This window comes from Manacus candei, unplaced genomic scaffold (assembly GCF_025592945.1).
Source record: "Manacus candei isolate 608988 ecotype Guabito, Panama unplaced genomic scaffold, ASM2559294v1 h1tg000033l, whole genome shotgun sequence".
Lineage (NCBI taxonomy): Eukaryota > Metazoa > Chordata > Aves > Passeriformes > Pipridae > Manacus > Manacus candei.
The window spans coordinates 2,651,562-2,671,132 of NW_026138081.1; the positions used below are offsets into that span (position 1 = coordinate 2,651,562).

A 19,571-nucleotide genomic window follows, 5' to 3' on the forward strand; every position below is an offset into this window, starting at 1 on the left:
CATTGTATTGGGAGTGTTAGTTATAACTTTAATGCTAGAATCAATTAATTTAAAGGGCAGTAAGCACACATTACAATGGTACCCTTTCATTTATGTTAGAAAAGATGAATATCTTCAGTAAATAATACGCTTGCTCTTTTGAAAATTTTCTAGATATTTAGGTGGCTTTCAATGAAATTTAATTTTAATCTCACAATTTAATATAATTTTTTGGAAAATATACTCTTATATGTTTTAGGTTTTAGGAGTTCCAGTAAGATATTTCAGAAAAGGAAATGTTTATTGACATGCAAGTGTCTGTTAAATTACAGAAAAATTACTTTAACTTCTACCATAAATATTCCAAGAACTCCCTTTTATGAAAAGTACCTGTAGATATTTTAAACCATTTCTATTTTCAAAGAATTAAATATCAGTTAAGTTAGGAAATACTAATTCTTCATGTTCTGTGTTTAATGAATGTATATGGCTTTGAAAAAGTGTCTTATGCGATAAATGTTTTCTCTGAGATGTGTCTATTTTTGTTTGATATTTTATGGAAATTAATTTGAAAAAAGTGTCTTATTGTCTGTCATCTGTATATGCACATAGATATATGTACAACTGTACATGGCAAATTTTCATACACAGTTTATGAATACACTTTCTGACTACTTTACTGATTTTAACTTGTGCCTTTCTTCAATGAAAACCTATATGCTTTTCTTCAGACACAAAATTAGCAATTTCTTCCTGAGCACCTTTCAACGTGTTTGGCTGGAAAAAGTACATGAAAAAACTCAGTATGACAGGCTTATACTCAAGTTAACGGTAATGTAACTTGTGGAGAGCCTCTTGCTTATGCGCACACTTCTTCCTTCCCAGCCATGATTTGATATTACCATAAAAACATGAATTTGTACAATTTACAGAGGGGATTCTGATTGGTCAGTTTTTGAAATTTGATAATAAAATCATACCAGCGTCAGCAAGTGAGCCTAAAAAGTTGACTTGATAGCTATTCCATTGTAAAATAATGATTCATGTGCACAGTGTATTTAAACAGTATTAAATGGTGCACATGCAGCCCGTTTTTACATCCTTTTTTTGGTGGTACAGCATAAAAGTAAATGAAAAGGCTGCATGAAACAGCCTTTCTAACCTCACGTAGTGTAGCTCAAATCAAAATTTTTCCCAAATGTAATGTACAGATGTAATGGTTTGGCCATTATTATGTGTAGCCTTATTGCCATGAGCTGTATTTTCTTTGGAAAGTTACATTAATGGATACTGTATAGTAGTAATTAATATGGCTAAGAGTTTACTAAAATTGGTAATTTGCTATAGCAGGTTTTGTGTCTTTATAATGCAGCTTCTTTGAGGACATACTAATACTGCCCTGGTTTGGAACTGAAAGACTAGAAGCTGAGGTTAGGCTTCCCTGTGTAGAAGGCGGCAATGATTGTTTGCATATAACATGCCGGAAATCTCTTGATAATTATTTTGGTGTTGAATGGCCAAATTCTGCTGTCTTGATGTTCTAAATCTAGTAAAATAGATTTACACCTTGCAGGTGTAAATCCCACTCATTCATTCTCAGTCTGTTCAAGTGTGTGTTTTTTTCGTTAAGGTTCCAGTCCTGCAGTTTCATGTATAATGTATATTATCCCTCTCAAAGCCTTAAAAATAAAAAGTAATGTATACATATGTGTATAAAAAAATAGTAAGAATGTTTGAAAGTACCTGCAGCTTTGTCACTGAATGTTAGTTATGTTTTGCATTTTGTTTCACTGACCAATCAGAGGATCAGAATTGTACAAATGTGTATCCTTACTAACCATTAACCATCTGAGCTGTTATACTCTGTTCCGTTACCCCTCTTGATCTCACTTTCACAACCCCCCCAGGCACCGTTCTATTAACCTCTTCCTCAATGGCTATCAGAACTATTGGATAGAAACAGAGGAATATTCATTTGAGGAGAAACTAGTTCAGGATTTGGCTGTAAGTACTGACATAATTGGGCATGTTTTTCAGTGCCCACTTTAGTGTGTATTTTATGTATCTATTATAAACTATATTTCATTTTTGTGTACTGTATGCATATGCATAAACTTATAAAATATTAATCCTTATGCTTCAGAGCATAAGGTCATTTTCTGCTTTGGTCAAAAAGACATTTGTCCTGTGATGCACACTGAAGTGCATTAAGGTCATTTATGCCTTCAGATGAACTATGTGATACTCATTCTTGGGAAGAGAAATGGATTAGATGAACTGTCAGACTATTCTTGACATTATGGTAATTCCTATGTTCCTATATTTTATCTACTGGGTTTTTTTAAAGCTTGACACTATGGATCCTTTTGGCTTTTTAATTTTTTTTAATGCATAATATTTAATTTAAACATTTTCAGCTTTGGTACAAATTAATTTTTTTGTTTTCTTACTGATGCATCATAAGGAGAAGTAAATATATGCCATATTCAGCACAAATTTAGTTTACCTGTGTACTTGGTAAAAGTGACTGATAAACTTCAGGATTGTATCAATAAATATTGATTCAGAAAGCCTACTGCTTTTTGTCTTCCCTCTATGTAGTTAGCTTGTCTAAAATACCTCCAAGGGGCCTATCTCCATAGCATCTAAACACCATGGAAGTTAATATACAGCTTCATGGATCACATGCAGATATATTAGGAGGTGCTTCAGTGTTAGCAAAACCAGTCATGCTGTGCTTTTTAAAGATCTCTTATGCCTAATATCGTAGAGCCATAGAATGGTTTGGGTTGGAAGGGACCATAAAGATCATCTAGTTCCAACCCCTGTGGCCACAGGTAGGGACATTCTTCACATGCTCTGGACAATTACATGGCCAGTCTGTGTTTGACCTTGTTGCTCCTTCCTAAAGGAAAGAATGAAGCCATTAATCAAAGCAGTGAATACAATTCTTTCAGATTTACTAGAGAAGTAAATTGCTATGTTATATTTCTAATTGCCAAAAAATGTCTGAAGTTTACAACAAGGAGTAGTCCTTACATTCATTGAATCAAGGTTACTAGAAATTATATATTAAAATATTGTAACAAACACTAGTCTGAATAAGATGTATCTGATGATATTATTAAAAATTATTCCAGAAATTCTCCTGCTAAATAATTGAGCCATGTCTTTCTTTTAATTCTGTTCCACTGGAAACATAATTTCTGCTGAATAAGGTTTCCTTAAGATTTTCACTGTCTCATTCTCAATACCTCACAAATGACAAACTTCTAGAGCTACTTAAAATATGAATAAAAATCAGATACTGTAACTCTGAGTCCTACAGGCACATAATGTTGCAGACTATGCTGTAAACTGATGAATAAGATTAATACTGGCAGTTAATATACACTGGACAGAATAAAATTACTCAAGTCCTTTCCTAAGCTTAATTACTCAATTTTTTTCTTACTTCTGAAGCTTAACTTGTATATTCTAAATCTTGAGACAGACATCTCCAAAAAAAGATGAAGAGGAAGAAGAGGAGACTGAGAAAAACCATCCTGATCCACTTCATCAGATTATCCTCTATTTCAGTCGCAGTGCTCTCACAGAGAGAAGGTAAAAGGCTTGTGTTGAAAAGCACACTGAGTAAAAGCACATAGTAATTGAATTTCTAGTAACATTACAGAAGTGATTTAAAACAACTGTAGTTCATTAATGTGCATGGTGAATACTTTTTTCTCTTTCAGTTTCATTCATTTTCATGCATTTAAATTCAGTATAACCTTTACACTGAGATAAATATTGACTATTTTTTACATTTTAAAAGCTTGGTAAATACCCAATACAGAAATAATCGAACCTGACTTCTCACAGAAACTACTGGTTCAATGAGAGTACCCTCCCCTGGTCTCTCCTGGTAATAGATGTGTGTTCTTTTAGTTGGTATTCATTACATTTTACTCAGTATGTCAGAAAAGGTTTGTTGATGGTTATCATGAATCTCATTGCCAGTTTCTGTTTTGACTTTCGCCTGTTGATTAGAATATGTATTTTGTATGTGTATTCCAGTGCTTCATATACTTTTTCTGTATGACTAACATAATCTTGTCATCTGACAGTTACAATTATTCTAATTTATATTTCTGTATTATTGTTCTGTGCCTACAACAGCCAATGATTCTTACTTATCCAATATGACTAAGTATTGACCTAAATTGTTTATTCAAAAAGTTAGGACTTGGATTTGGATAAGAAAATACACTTTAATATGATTTTCAAGTGTAATAACTTGTCAAGTAGATGTGTGTCTACTTTAATAAAAAATGAATTTCAATATTAGTAGGCATATGACATCTTTATATTACTACATCATAAAATAATTTTAAGTATTTTTTTACTTTTCATAGTAAACTAGAAGATGATCCCTTATATATTGCCTATTCTGCGATGATGGCAAAAGTAAGTATATAATTTCAAGCTCTATTCCTTATTGCAGTCAGGTACTTCCCATTAATTTTAGATTCTTCTTAAAACTTTTTTTTCTGTTTCTTACATGGACTGCTTGAAACTAGTAAATTCTGTATTTTAAATGCAGCAAATGCTGTTCAGAGTTATATATATAATGAGAGATTTCCTGCATTGAAACAATACTATACAATTCCAGTAGGTGCAGTCCTACAGTGCACCTACTGTAGGACTTGGCACTTGGCACCCACTTGGCACTTTGTTCTGTACAGGATTAACTCATGAGCAGTCTCAACATGTTAGTTATCTTTATTCTTTGGGTAATTATTTTGGAGTTAATATTTGAAGTCTGTCAAAAATAAGTTAACAGTTTTTGCAACATATAGATTCCAGCTGACTCATGTGATGATAGTTTGACTGTGAAGATAAATATTATGTATATAGAGATATGGCCCAAGAATGTATAGCCTGTAGTTAGAGAGTGTGTATGTAGATCGATTAATACCCTGAATTACTCATATATTAGGGAATATCAACTTCTTAGTGTGGATAAGCACAAATATTTACAATTACAGGGGGTTTAAATCTACTTAATACCTTTAATTATTGCTTGAAAAAATTATTTGGCCACTTTTATAAAAATAATAAGCAAGATCTTGTGATTTCTGTTTTTAACATAAAAAGAGCTGTCAAGAAGAAGAAGAGGAAGAAGAAGAAAAAGAAAAGACATTTGAGGTGAGAGTTTAAATAACATTTCTTTCTTATCATCTAATGTGCAAGTATTTAAACTATGTCCACTAGAATAAATGCAAGAATAACATAACACAGTGCGTGTTGAGCTGGTTTACTGGGTTATTCATGAAAAACAAAGATGGTTTGTTCTGAAGTTTTGGAGTCAAACAACCCATGGATTATGAAGGCAGACGGTTTTCAACAACTTCAGATTTCTCATCTTCCTATTTTTTTGGAGTCAGTTCCAGTCCATATTCTCTAATTTTTGTTCCCAAACTCAGGAGAAAGAAATGGAAAAACAGAGAACACTCTATCAGCAAGCTCGCTTACATGATCGTGGAGCTGCTGAGATGGTCCTTCAGATGATTAGTGCAAGCAAAGGTAATGTTCTGAGATGTATTTAATGTATACATGGTGTACATGTCATAGGTTTTAATAATGTTATGCATATATATAGTGTATTATCATTACACCTATGATTTATAAATCATATACAACTTCTATATGACAGATGATGAGGCAAAATAAATGTCAGTTACAACTGTACTAGGAAAAATTTCCAGACTGCATTTCTGATTGAATAGTTCATAATTGCAAGTTTTAATGACTGTATTCTTGTTTTGACAGGTCATACAGGGCCCATGGTTGTTGAAACACTAAAACTTGGTATCGCTATTCTAAATGGTGGAAACACCATAGTTCAACAGGTAATGCTTTCCTAACTACTGTGAGTCTTGCTTGCATAAAAGGCAAGTAATTTTGAGAATTTTGGTGTCCTGCTGTTTATTTTAATGCACTTAATTTTAAGTCAAACAGTGAAGAAATATCAGTGTATTTTTGGTGCGATAACAATTATGTTATTGCTCGTCAGTGATTTGCACTTCAAGGAATTCATTCCGAAAATTGATAATTCATATAATTTTAATATTATTAATGATAATGTTACTTATTTTTGTTATTGTTAATTTAGTTGATAAATATTAATTAGTAATTATATGTTAATGATTATTTTGTATTTAATGTTAATATTATATATTTCACCCCCCAAATATATAACCTGCAGAAAATGCTGGACTATCTGAAGGAGAAAAGGGATGCTGGATTTTTTCAAAGTCTTTCTGGCTTGATGCAGTCCTGCAGGTAAAAGCATAAACTGTATTATTACAGATTCAGTTTTATTAATTTTGGTGGCTTATTGCTCAGTGCAGGTGGATGGGTTAGATTTAAATTACAGGAGTCACAGTTTGTAGAACTCTTGTAGGAAAGTTTTGTGTATCACAGGCATAGTCTGTTAATCTTTTAGAGTACTCTTCCAAAGGAGAAAATAAAGCAAAAGACTGTGCATGCCTTTGAAGGCTTAGTTTGGAGAGGCAGAAAAGTAAAATGTAATGACTCCTTTACTGGTCCTAGATCCCTCAAGCTTTTAGGATGCAGAAAAGCCATCACTGAGGGAGAGACAGGCCAGTGGAGCTTTGATAAACTTTCAGTTTCTGCACATTTCTTATGAGCTGCATTAATCTTTGTCTCTTCATCTCAATCCTCTGCATATGTATCAGGTTTGTTAGAGATGGCATGTGGCCAGTGAGACTGCAGTAGTCCATTCCCTTGATAAACCAGAAATTCAAATTAGCTAAGGTAAAAAACTCCCACACAGAAGGAGAAAAACTGTTGGTGTTTCTGATTACTCTTATAGTAGACAATCTCCTTTTCTCAGCCTTTTATAGCACCAGAAGTACTGGGAATTAGAAGTGGAGCAGCTGTATGAAGACAGGATAAAATGTGGAAGGAATGGTGACCTGCACTACAGAAATGATAGCTGAATAGTTGCAACCTAAGTAAATAACATCTGTCTTGTAATTTTTCCATTTATGTAAAACACTTTAGTAGGGACTTGCTCAAACAGGCCGTGCCGTGATGTTACTACCAATTGTGTATGTCTATCACTCAAGACTTAATTAAAAACAGTTTTGATAAAATGACTTGAAGAGTGATAATGAAAATGATGCTTTAAAAAATGTTTTTGTTTTTAATGATATCACTACCCAGAATATGTGACTGCATCACTATTTAACTGAACTAAAAATTTGATAATCATAGAATTCTATTTTGTCTGGGTAGAAAGTATTCTGCTATTCCACATGCTGAGCTATGCCAAGTTAGCAAAATAAAATTCAGATATCAGTTTCTTTTGACCTTGGAAGATAAGGAATCTCTGATTACATTTCTGTCTTCTGATTAAGGAATCAGAAACACCACACACCTTCCAAATAACATAATAATGCATGTATGCAGTAGCAATAGAAGTAATAGTGACAACTTAGTGGAAAACAGTGTGAGTGAGAAATACTGCAGTAATGTCCTTTTGGAGGCAGGTTTAAGTCATCATAAACAGTAATTTTCAGGTTCCTTTTCCACTCCTCATTTATACATGAAACCATGAATGACATTACTGGGAGTGAAGTTAGGTAAGTGGTGAGACTTGACCTGAGACTTATTTCTTTTCAGAAATGGACACTGGACCCTTAGTTTCATCCAAAGTTTCATCTTTTATTTAATATGAGTGTTTAATAAAATATAAAGCAATGCATGTCATAGTGGGTCAAGAGTAGTCATTGAAGGCCTCCAGAGATTTCGTAGAAGGAAATAATTTTCCACTGTGTACTATAGTGCTTTTTCCTGTCTGCTGTTTGTTTTGTTTTTTTTTCAAATATAAGTGTTCTTGACTTGAATGCGTTTGAGAGACAGAATAAAGCGGAAGGCCTGGGAATGGTTACTGAAGAAGGAACTCGTAAGTAGAATGAAATTGATTCCAGTAGTGCTTCAAACATTATTTTGGCTCCCTTTTTTAACTAGAACTGTTACTTACTGTGGCTCGAGGTTTCTGTTGTTAAACTTACTATGAGTAACTCTAGGCTTTGACTTCTGAATATGCTTTATTTTTACAATATCTTTAGCAATAATTTTTAAGAAAAATACTGTAATTTCCAATATTCTTATCTTGTATTCTTGTTATTTTTCTTTGATCCACAGTCATCGTTCGTGAGCGTGGTATGTTTGGGTTTACGGTTTTTGATACTCTTGTTGCAAAAGTGTGTTGCAAATACAGAGAGAAATCTCTCATTGCATCTTCTCAGATATCTTTAGGTTTAGCTTTGTGGTCTGCAGCAGGTTGTGTGTTCAGCTTGGATAAAGAGTTTGATGCTTATTAAAGAAGTGTCACTCATATTTAAGGCATGATTTTAGTTATGACTAACAATTTACTTATTAGATATGTATCTTGTTGCTTTTTTTTTTAATTAGTGTTGGTTTTTTAACCATGGATGCATTGAAGTGCGAAATACTTTTGCTCTGCTTTTTCTGTTTCAGTTTTTCTTTTCATTATTATCAGTCTGTTTCTTTTAAATTGCTTTAACGCTTTCAAAATACTGGGTTTTTATTAAAATTCCAGTTTTAAAGGTTACCATAAGACTATGTGTTCTGCATAATTAATCATAACAATTGTCACATAATCTTTCTATTTATATATTTTAAAGGTGAAAAGGTCTTGCAGCATGATGAATTTACTCGAGATCTATTTAGATTTTTGCAGCTGCTCTGTGAAGGGCATAACAATGGTAAGTGAACTGAATTTTGGGGAAAATATGTGGTGAGTCTGTTCTGAAACAGAGTTGAATAGAACCAATTCTAAAGGGTTTTTTCTCTCTCATTTAGTTTTCTCAGGGGAAACTGGCATGATAAAAATTTGAATTGCAGAGTTCAATTGGATTTTTAAGTCCTAATTTATGGTATATTACTATTAAAGCCTTTTCCAAGTCACGTGGGTAACATTTCATCAATTATATTTAGATTGTGATCCACTGTAGTTCAATTCCACCCATAAGGATGTGTACCCAACAAAATACTTACAAAAAATGCATTCTCCATGAAAATAGGAAAATAAGCTTGTATTATTTTTCTCCTTTATACCAACCAAGCACAAATCACTTCTTATTTCAGATTTTCAAAATTACTTGCGTACTCAGATGGGCAACACCACAACAGTGAATATTATCATTAGTACAGTTGACTACCTCTTGCGTCTTCAGGTGAGACAAAAACAGAGGAAAATGGATTATAAAATATTTGCCTTTCCTTCACTTTTATAAATTCACATTTTACTGGAATAAAATGTGGAAATTCTTTCTAAAGGGATATCTAAAATAAAGAATTCTGATTTATTTCATATTTTCTTCCTTTGAAAATAAATGGCCTTTCAGAATTCTTCTGAAAGGAGTGCAAAATATTATTGTAATGAGAAATAGATTGACACAGATACGTTAAATTTCATCTGAATTGCTGATTCAGCTTTTGGCAATACAAATGCAGGCAGTAAATACTGCATATTGAATTCAAAACTAGAAAATATAATGTTGTTTTTTTCTTAGGAATCCATCAGTGACTTCTATTGGTACTATTCAGGAAAGGATGTCATTGATGAATCAGGACAACGTAATTTTTCTAAAGCTTTGGCTGTCACCAAACAAATATTCAATTCCCTTACAGAATATATCCAGGTAAACAGAATGTTTTGCTCAAGGTACTAATAGAGAAGTTCTATGATTACATTGCATGATCGTGTTCTGTCAGAAATTTGTAAATACTTCGGCTTTATTTTTTTAAATTTTGATAAAGTTACATGGCATCACTGGACCAGTGCAAAGTGAAAACTAAAACATATGAATGGCTACATATTTTACATGATACAATCTGGTATCTATGCACTAGATACCAACAAGATCTTGGAAAACTTTCTCATGTAGCTCCATGGAAGCCTGAAATGTCTTTTTTCATTTTTTTGGTGGAGGAGAGGGGAGAGGAAAATCATAGGAAAACAAATGGTTTTATTTGTTTTGTTTTATTTTACATAAAAAAAAATGTGGCTTTCTTAATTTTTTTAGGGCCCTTGCATAGGTAATCAACAGAGTCTGGCTCATAGTAGGCTGTGGGACGCAGTTGTTGGCTTTCTTCATGTCTTTGCCAATATGCAAATGAAACTTTCACAGGTATTTTCAATATTTAAGTAATTCTTCTTTGCATATGTTTATAACTTAGTCAAGTTGCAAAGCAGTTAAAGTGCTGATACTCTTTGGTTGTGAAAGGGCCTGTTGCAATATGCAGGTCCAAGACTGAATCTCAGGACTAACATCTTCATATCACTCATTTTAGCATTAATTGTCATTGTGCACTTACCTTTACTAATATCAAACTTGATGCTTACAGCTCAATTATACCTTTCTGATAATGAATGTGGCAGTTTGGTCTTTTCCTCCCTGTTGCCAAAACTTGATGATCTGCAAGAGCAGAAACACCATTGAAAGCATAGTTCCCATGCTAAAGCTAAGTAGGACAAGAGAAAAGCTGAGAAAGATTCAACTTGTCCAGTTAATTAATCACAGACACTGAGCAGGAGGGCATAGGCAGTGTTCATTTCACTGTACAGAGCACTGTGGAACCCCACCTCACTCCATAGTGTCAGGATTCTGTGTTTTCTTGTGACTTCTGCTCAATGTACACATACACTCAAGCTCTAGGTGCTGAATGCAAACGTGCAGAGAGCAATTTCCTCACTCTTATTCAGTGTCTCTGCTATCCTCTGACATGAGATTTCTTCCCACCCTATACAAGTATACCAGAATTTTGAGAATACGCAACAGTATTTAGGTCCTTAATGTTAATCACAAATCCATGTCAGACTTCTTATGTTCTGTATTTAAACTAAGCAGTTCTAGTTTTCTTTGAGTGGTAATGCATTATGGTAATGGCATTATGCCATTAAATACTCCCAGTGAAGTGAAAAAGGATAGATTTTTTTCTTAGATACTTCCAGATCTGTGTAGCAAGCAATTTTTTCAGTTTCTCATGTCCCTTATCTGCACTTTGGTACTCCTTAATGCTTTATCAAAGCTTATCTTTATGGTATTAATACCTCTGCTGTAGTAAGTTACATATTGTATTAGACTTCTGATAGTGATCATAATAAAATGACAATTAAATGTTGTTGAATAAAGGGAACTATGTTTAGCTGACCATCTTTAATACCGTTTTTCTCTAAATTTATTTAGTTTTCCAGATAAATACTAAGAAAAAACAACCTTATTCTCCATTTTTTTACAGGACTCTGCTCAGATTGAATTGCTTAAGGAACTGCTAGATCTGCTAAAGGATATGGTAGTGATGCTCTTGTCACTGCTTGAAGGTTAGACCTGTTTTTCTTTATGGTCAAATATAATTATCTCACCTTCATAATGTAAAGCACAATTATTATGTTAATCTTTCTAAACTGCTTTTTAATTGCCTTTATGTAATGTCAGGGGGAAAAAAACATACTTCATATTTCTTTAAGAATTATTCTGGAATATACATAGTCATGAAATAGAGGGCTGCTACAGAAAAGCATGTTGAAAGAAAACATATTAAGATTTAAGAACATTTTTGTTTTGTTTTCAGCAGGAATATGAAATGTCTTAATTTAAAATGTAGCCACCAAATAACTTCCTGTTTTAACACACTACCTAGGTAACGTTGTAAATGGAACTATTGGAAAACAAATGGTAGACACGCTTGTAGAATCATCTAGCAATGTAGAAATGATTTTGAAGTTCTTCGACATGTTCCTGAAGCTAAAAGATCTGACTAACTCAGATGCTTTCAAAGAGTACGACCCAGATGGTAAAGGAATAATTTCAAAGAAGGAATTTCAGAAATCAATGGAGGCTCAAAAACAATACATACAGTCAGAGATTGAATTTCTGCTGTCCTGTACAGAAGCTGATGAAAATGATATGTTTAACTATATTGACTTTGTGGAAAGATTTCATGAACCAGCCAAAGACATTGGATTTAATGTAGCAGTATTGCTAACAAACCTTTCAGAGCACATGCCTAATGATTCACGCCTTCAGAGCTTACTTGAGCCTGCAGAAAGTGTTCTTAATTACTTTGAACCATATCTTGGCCGTATTGAAATAATGGGTGGGGCCAAGAAAATAGAAAGAGTTTACTTTGAAATCAGTGAATCCAGTAGAATGCAATGGGAGAAGCCACAGGTAAAGGAATCCAAAAGACAGTTCATATTTGATGTTGTAAATGAAGGTGGAGAGCAAGAAAAAATGGAACTCTTTGTAAATTTCTGTGAAGACACAATCTTTGAAATGCAGTTAGCATCTCAGATCTCTGAAACAGATTCAGCTGAGAGGCCCGAGGAAGAGGAAGAGGCAGAGCCTGCTTATGTAGTGGATATTGGAGACGATGAGGAAGAAGAAAAGTCCCTGGAACCCGCTTCAGCTTTTGCAGTTGCCTGTGTTGTAGTGAAGAAGAATGTTGCCAACTTTTTTAAGATGGTCACTGTGAAGAACCTAAGGAAACAATACAGGAAAGTTAAAAAGATGACAGTAAAAGAGATGGTGAAAGTGTTTTTCTCCTTTTTCTGGATCCTATTTGTAGGGACATTTCAACTACTCTTTTCTGTAGTGTGGGGAATATTCCAGATTCTTTGGAGCACTGTATTTGGGGGTGGCCTGGTTGAAGGAGCCAAAAACATAAAAGTTACTAAAATATTAGGGGATATGCCTGATCCAACACAGTTTGGAATCCATGATGACGTTATGGAAGCAGAAAAAGCTGAAGGTGCTGAGCATAGCATCAGAGCTGAACTTGTGCAGTTTGTGAAGGGTGAAAAGGGAGAAACTGACATAATCGCAGATATTTTTGGCATTCCTACAAAGAAAGAAGCTGGATCAAAACACGGTCATGATGCTGGACTTGGCGATATTGCAGAAATCCTTGCTACTGAGATCCACACATCCTTGGAAAACACAGTTCATAAGAAAAAAGGATTACAGGTAAATTAAAGAGATTTAATAATAATAATAATAACAACATAATTATTTGCCATTTAACTGATCACTAAATGTTATCAGTGCGAACATACTTTACAATCTGTACTCATTTAAAAACCAACAGGAAAGTTTACGTCGCAGAAAAATTCAGCCCAGTGTTTAGATTTCAGTGCAGTAAATTGTTACCGTCCATTTGGACTTTATTCAAGACAAAAACTGCTGGCAAATTTCTAGGCACAGTTTCTGATTTAACTGGTTTATGGTCTTGTTTATTCCACATACCCCATTTTTTCACAGTATATTTCAATTACTTTTAGAACTTATTTTCTCCATAATATGCCTTACCATTATCATTTTTCTTCTACGTACTTTACTGATCACATGCAATACAGTATACTTTGTTCCTATTATTTGAAATAAATTTGTCTGAATTTATTGTTAGTTTAATGTTTATCATAGAATTATTCTTTACTTTTATTCTGTTTTATAAAAAATATATTTGGTTCCACTCAACTGTGCTAAATAGAATATTTTTCTGTTTAAAAATGGATTGAACTAAATGTGAAAACCAAAATTCATTTTTCATATCTGGAAAGCATTATGTTTCCCTTTACAGTTCAGATCTGTTTCTACTTGTTATTCAAATATATCTTTCCTCTCATCATTAATCTACCTCTTTATGCTATACTCTCCAGATATTTCAAGATAAATCTGAACTGTACAACTTCTTAGTTCATTATCTTCTCTTAATTCATATGTTTTTCTCCAATATTTGGTCATCATCATCCATCATCATCATGGCTAGGCTTCGCGAACGAAGATTTAGGAAGGCTCTATCCGTGTTTGTTACAAGCACACTGCTGGCTAATGAGGCCAATACGAGATAGATACTCCTTAGGTGGTATATTCTGCAAGGCACGATTCTTTCTGCGTTCTCTTTTCTCCTTGAGAGTGATCCTGCGTGCGTTCTCAAAGGAAACAGCAGCATTATAGATGGTGTGTCTCCAGGCCTCCTCATTTGAGGCCAGAGTAGACCAGTTACATTGATCAGTATGGCCGAGGCTGAGATGTTGTTTCAGGGAGTCCTTGTATCTTCTCTTTGGGGCTCCTCTCATGCAGCAGCCAGTGGCAAGTTCACCATAAAGCAAGATCTTAGGGAGGCGGTGGTCCTTCATCCTGCAGACGTGTCCTGCCCAACGCAGCTGTGTTCTCAGCAACATGGCCTCAATACTTGTGAGTGCTGCTTGTTCTAGGACAGATGTATTGGTCACATAATCTGACCAGTGGATGTTTAGGATTGTACGGAGGCAGCGTTGATGGAAGCATTCTAGGAGACGCAGGTGGTGGCGGTAGATGACCCATGATTCGGATCCATATAAAAGAGTGGACAGTACAATGGCTCTGTAAACACTGATCTTGGTACTTTTCCTCAAGTGTTTATTATGCCATACTCTTTTATGGAGTTTTCCAAAAGCATTATATGCCTTTGCTAACCTGTTGTCTATCTCTCCGTCAATCTTACCATCCGAGGAGATGAGGCTACCTAGGTAATTAAACTGCTGGACTGATTTGAGCTCTGATTGGCCAGTCGTGATATGGGGATGACAGAAGACTTCCTGAGGTGCCGGTTGATAGAAAACTTCTGTCTTCTTTAAGCTGACTTCCAGCCCAAAGAGCTCAGCAGCATCTGCAAAGCAGGATGTTAAACGCTGCAGGATGTTAAATACTCCAAAGGGCAACAAGGGTGGCGTCATCAGCATAAAGCAGCTCCTGGACAAGATGGTTTAAAGTCTTGGTGTGGGTCTTCAGTTGCCTTAGGTTGAAAAAGCTTCCATCAGTACGATATCAAATGTAGATACCATCCTGATCATTGAGGTCTGCTGTGGCCCTTTGGAGCATCATGCTGAAAAAGACTGTGAATAGGGTTGGAGCAAGAATGCAGCCTTGTTTCACACCATTCTTTATTAGAAAGGGCTCAGAAAGTGCATTGCCATATCTGACTTGGCCATGCTGATCCTCATGGAGTGAGATGATCATTTTAAGGAACTTGGGGGCACAACCTAAACATTCCAAAATCTGCCACAGACCTTTTCTGCTCACAGGATCAAAAGCCTTGGTGAGGTAGACAAAGGTTACATAGAGACCTTTGATCTGTTCCCTACACTTCTCTTGCAGTTGTCTGAGAACAAATACCATGTCTGTGGTATTCCTGTTGGCTCTGAAACCGCACTGACTTTCAGGTAGAATATTTAGTACTTGCCTAGACAAAACTATATTTTTCAATTTTTTTAAATTCATTGTGTGTGTACTTAAAAATTAGGCTTTAAAAATCCTTAAAAATTAGTCTTTAAAAATCATTTAGCATAAATGTAATGTGATTGGTATTTAAAAATACTATTTTAACTAAAGAATCTCAGTAAGTGTGCTTGGTATTCTAAATACCTTAGTATTTTCTTCAACAGTGGTTGAAGTAAACATTTTAATTCAAATCTGAATAAACATTTTAGAATTTTCTTTGCTTTACTTTGATTTATACATTTCTCAGAGATGTGTTTGTAGCTATTGATAAAAATCCTCAGTAATTTTTGCAAATACTTCCAGTCATTAATGTGAAGTCAGTTGTGCAATTTATCCAGCTTTTACCTGTAGTATGTTATCTAGTGAAACTCACCAATATAATTTTAATAATTATATAAACTAATTATATAGTACAGAAATCACTATTCACAGTGTGTATATAAATGGTTCACGTAATCCAGTGAGAGCACTAGATATAACTAAGTGGAACTCAAAGTAGAAACAGCAATGTAAGAATCAAAAACTCCCTTCAGGAAATCATATGTCTTTCTTAGGCATCTGCAATGATAAAATTTACACAGATTGATAGACATAAAAATTCACCTCTATATACTGGAAAAGCAACTGTGTAATAATAAGGCCAATGACATTACTACATAGCCAGAGAAACTGCAAAATAATCTAGGAATTGTATATGATGAAGACTGTTAGCACTTAGTTTTTAATGTGAAGTTACATAGGAATCTGTGCTGAGAGCTGTGTGGGTTCAGAAATGATAAAATTTATCACAGTTTTCTGATAAATCTAAGTTATTGGTAGCAGTAAAATCAAGAGCCAACTACAAAGTTGCCTTAAAATAGCATATAAAAATCAGTGATGTATGTGGGACAAAAAGTTATAATTTTATGTGTAAAATTTTGCATTTTGAGCTCATTGCTACTGTTTGGGTATGAAATCTTGGGAATATAATAGAGTTGTATAACAGTATCAGTTCAATGAAAATGTCAATCAAGCAAACTGAAATTCTGAATTGTTGAGAAAGGAATAGACAGAGGAAAACTCCAGAATATTACTATGCTTCATGAACCTATCTGTGTCTTGAAGACCAGGTTTCTTCATTTTGAAAATAATGTGGTAAAACTGAATAAGGTTCAGTGAAGGTCGGCAAGATATCAAAACTCGACATGGAAAAAATCTTGTGTATGGAATTAAGTAGTTTAAGACTCTTCAGCCTGGAAAAGAGAAAATTGAGAGACCATATGATAGAGGGATGGAAAGGATGGATAGGGATTTATGCATTCATCTACCACCCTACCCCTTAAAAGAACCAGGCATCATCAAATTATCTCTGAATTACCCTCCACCAGTTTGAGATCTTAGAGGACACTCATTGTAAGAGAGTTACAAATGCATTGTTTACTAGATGAGGTTCCACAGATATCCGTGAGATACCCAAGGCAAGATCAATTTAGTAAATTCTTTCATGAATCTTTTTCCTAAGTGTCTGCAAGAGACAGGCATCCAAATGAGTAGTGGGGCAAATACAGATAACTGTATTTAGGTATTAACAAGAAAAGTAGGACCAATAGACAATTGCTGTCTAAGCACTTCAGGAGAATATAGAAGAGGATTAAGAGTTAAGACAGGTTTTTGCAAGAGGGAATGGAAACAAATTTAGGCACTTGAGATTCCTTTGTGACTCTAGGACTTCAGGGCCTGCATCTCTTTGATTTCCACTGAAGCTTCCACTTTCAAACTGCATTTGAAATTAGTTACTTTGATCTTGTAATATGAAGCCTGAAGGTGTTTGACATCCAGGCCCCAGCTTCTTTGCTGCAGTTAGCCATCTGTAAAATTGTATATTGGTTTTTCCTTATCTCAAGGGAATGTTGTAAGCACGTACTTAGGAGGGTTGTGAGGTGTGCTGGTAAAGGTTTAATGAACCATCAGCCCAGCTAAGATAAACAGCTTGGAGAAAACATTGTGTAAGTAGAAGTTGTTTAAGTATTTGTCTGTTTTCAATTGCATCACTTGATCATGACCAAGTAATTGGGTGTTATAATATCTAATAATTACATAGATTTTTTTTCAGATTTTTGATGATAACATTAATATATTTTATTTTTTTTTCATATTTGGAAAGAGGCAGATACCTTCATCCTCAGTTGGTTACATGATCTGTCTGATCACATATATAATTAAGTTGTTCAGTCAGCTGGACTAGTTAGAGTATTGATAATACTATACTGAAAAAGGCTATCAGAATAATTTCTGTCATTTTCACTGTTAAAATACAGCCTGAGCTGCCTATTTTTTAAGAATCTAACTCCTTAAAAGTGCTAAGTGGTATAAAAAATATTACTAATTATTTTATTTGTTTCTTAGAAGACAGTAACAAAAGTTACCAGAATTTTATTTGAATGGATTGATTTTGACATTTAAAATACTTTTTGCAGATATCTGAAATTGCAAAAGAAGCTGGAACACAAAGAAAAGCAGAAGCTGAGAAGGCTGAGTAAGTCCGTTTTAAAAAATTCCTGTTTAATTCCTTGCTACTTCCTATTGCTAGATTATTTGGCCAGAAAGAATGCAAGCAATGCTCAGTATTCAAAGCACTTTATGTACACTTTGTCTCATCAGTATTTTGAAAATACACTAAGAGGTATATACACTAAGTATTTTTGAAAATATACTAAAGGGTAGCAGACCATCTCAGTGGGCAACAAAATGGTAATCTGATTTTGTGGCCCTTGACAATTCTGCATATATAAATCTGTGGTCACTATCTTTTTAAAAATTCCCATAACTACCTTTAAAAATGAGAACCAGTCTTGAAAAGAACTCTGCAACTTGTCAGTACTGCTATTTACACTTCTCCTACTACCTACTATAATTTTCATGCAACAATATCAGATCATTAAAACACAAGATGTAACTAACCCAACCATTCTTATTTATTGCTCTTTTATCTGTTCTTGATTTGTGAACTTGATAGCAAATGCATTCCTTTGTCCAGTCATCCTATATGTGACTGCCTTATTAAAATTTTTCAAAATACTTACCTTGCTCTAGCAGCATCCTACTTTTAAGGGGCATGCTGTCTGCCTGAACATGCAGCCACATTGTAGGCTTGCAGACTGATGGATGCCCTTAAAATATTTGTAGATACACACAAAATATCTCCTAGAGATTCTTACACATTCAAAAGCTATACATAATTTTCTTCTTTTTTTTTTCTCTTCCATTTTGCTTCATGTTTAAAATATTTACTTCAGTCATTTATCTTTCTCCTCCTATCTGCCAAAGTGAATTTTTTTAAGTGTGCCATTAGGGTCAATAACGAGGTAGGGGTCAGTCTCTTCTAGGCAACCAGTGACAGAAGGGGAAATGGCCTCAAGCTGTGCCAGGGGAGGTTCAGGTTGAACATCAAAAAGAATTTCTTCACAGAAAGAGTGATTAAACATCAGAATGGGCTGCCCAAAGAGGTGGTGGAGTCACCATCCCTGGAGGTGTTTAAAAGACTGGATGTGGCACTTAGTGCCTCGGTCCAGTTGACGTGGTGGTGTTGGGTCGTAGATTGGACTTGATGGTCTCAGAAGTCTTTTCAAACCTAACTCATTCTGTGATTTTTTCTCCCAGTATCAAAACTAACTTTCAAAACCAGACTTTCTAAACTCAAATTCCTTCTAAATGAAAGTATTTACAATACAGGAGTTTGGCTAGGCATTTTTGTTTAGATAACCTTTCTTCTAGCATGGAAGATGGTGAGAAACAAGATAAAGCAAAGGAAGTACAACCTGAGCAGGTCGAAGAGGGAAAAATGAAGAAGAAGAAGCGAAGGCATGGACAAAAAATTGAGAAACCTGAGGCTGTTATGGCTAACTTCTTCAAAGCTTTGGAAATTTATCAAACAAAAATGCTTGTAAGTTTGTCTTAAATTCTTTAGTCACTGAATTTTTATTTATGCATATGGAACCTTTGTTTGATATCGAAGGGAGAAATGTCATCATAAAAGGAACATTGGCAAGAGTTTTCAGATGACTGGCTCTATTCGGTCTCTTGTGATTTTTGTAGTACTTCATAGAGTTATCTAAAGTGTTTCTGTGTTTAATTTCTCCTATCTTGGTCTAACAGGACAGATTAGCCTTTTGAGCTCCTTGTTAGGAGCTCTCTTTTTTCCATAATCTAATTTCTAGAATCTGTACTTCTATTAGCTATAAGATTTATCTTTGT

General features: G+C 34.4%; 1 protein-coding gene across 7 annotated transcripts in view; it reads left to right on the plus strand.

Annotated features, from left to right (window-relative positions):
- Nucleotides 1–19,571, plus strand: part of RYR3 (ryanodine receptor 3) — a 215,996-nt gene that overhangs the window by 178,343 nt on the left and 18,082 nt on the right. For all 7 annotated transcript variants that reach the window (XM_051791763.1, XM_051791765.1, XM_051791766.1 and 4 more), the window contains 17 exons: nt 1,887–1,983; nt 3,473–3,582; nt 4,374–4,425; nt 5,116–5,166; nt 5,445–5,544; nt 5,791–5,870; nt 6,227–6,303; nt 7,878–7,951; nt 8,194–8,211; nt 8,697–8,777; nt 9,160–9,248; nt 9,588–9,716; nt 10,101–10,205; nt 11,317–11,398; nt 11,719–13,043; nt 17,795–17,853; nt 19,092–19,260. In XM_051791763.1, coding sequence (XP_051647723.1) covers nt 1,887–1,983; nt 3,473–3,582; nt 4,374–4,425; nt 5,116–5,166; nt 5,445–5,544; nt 5,791–5,870; nt 6,227–6,303; nt 7,878–7,951; nt 8,194–8,211; nt 8,697–8,777; nt 9,160–9,248; nt 9,588–9,716; nt 10,101–10,205; nt 11,317–11,398; nt 11,719–13,043; nt 17,795–17,853; nt 19,092–19,260 — 2,698 coding nt within the window. The remainder of the gene's footprint in view (nt 1–1,886; nt 1,984–3,472; nt 3,583–4,373; nt 4,426–5,115; nt 5,167–5,444; nt 5,545–5,790; nt 5,871–6,226; nt 6,304–7,877; nt 7,952–8,193; nt 8,212–8,696; nt 8,778–9,159; nt 9,249–9,587; nt 9,717–10,100; nt 10,206–11,316; nt 11,399–11,718; nt 13,044–17,794; nt 17,854–19,091; nt 19,261–19,571) is intronic.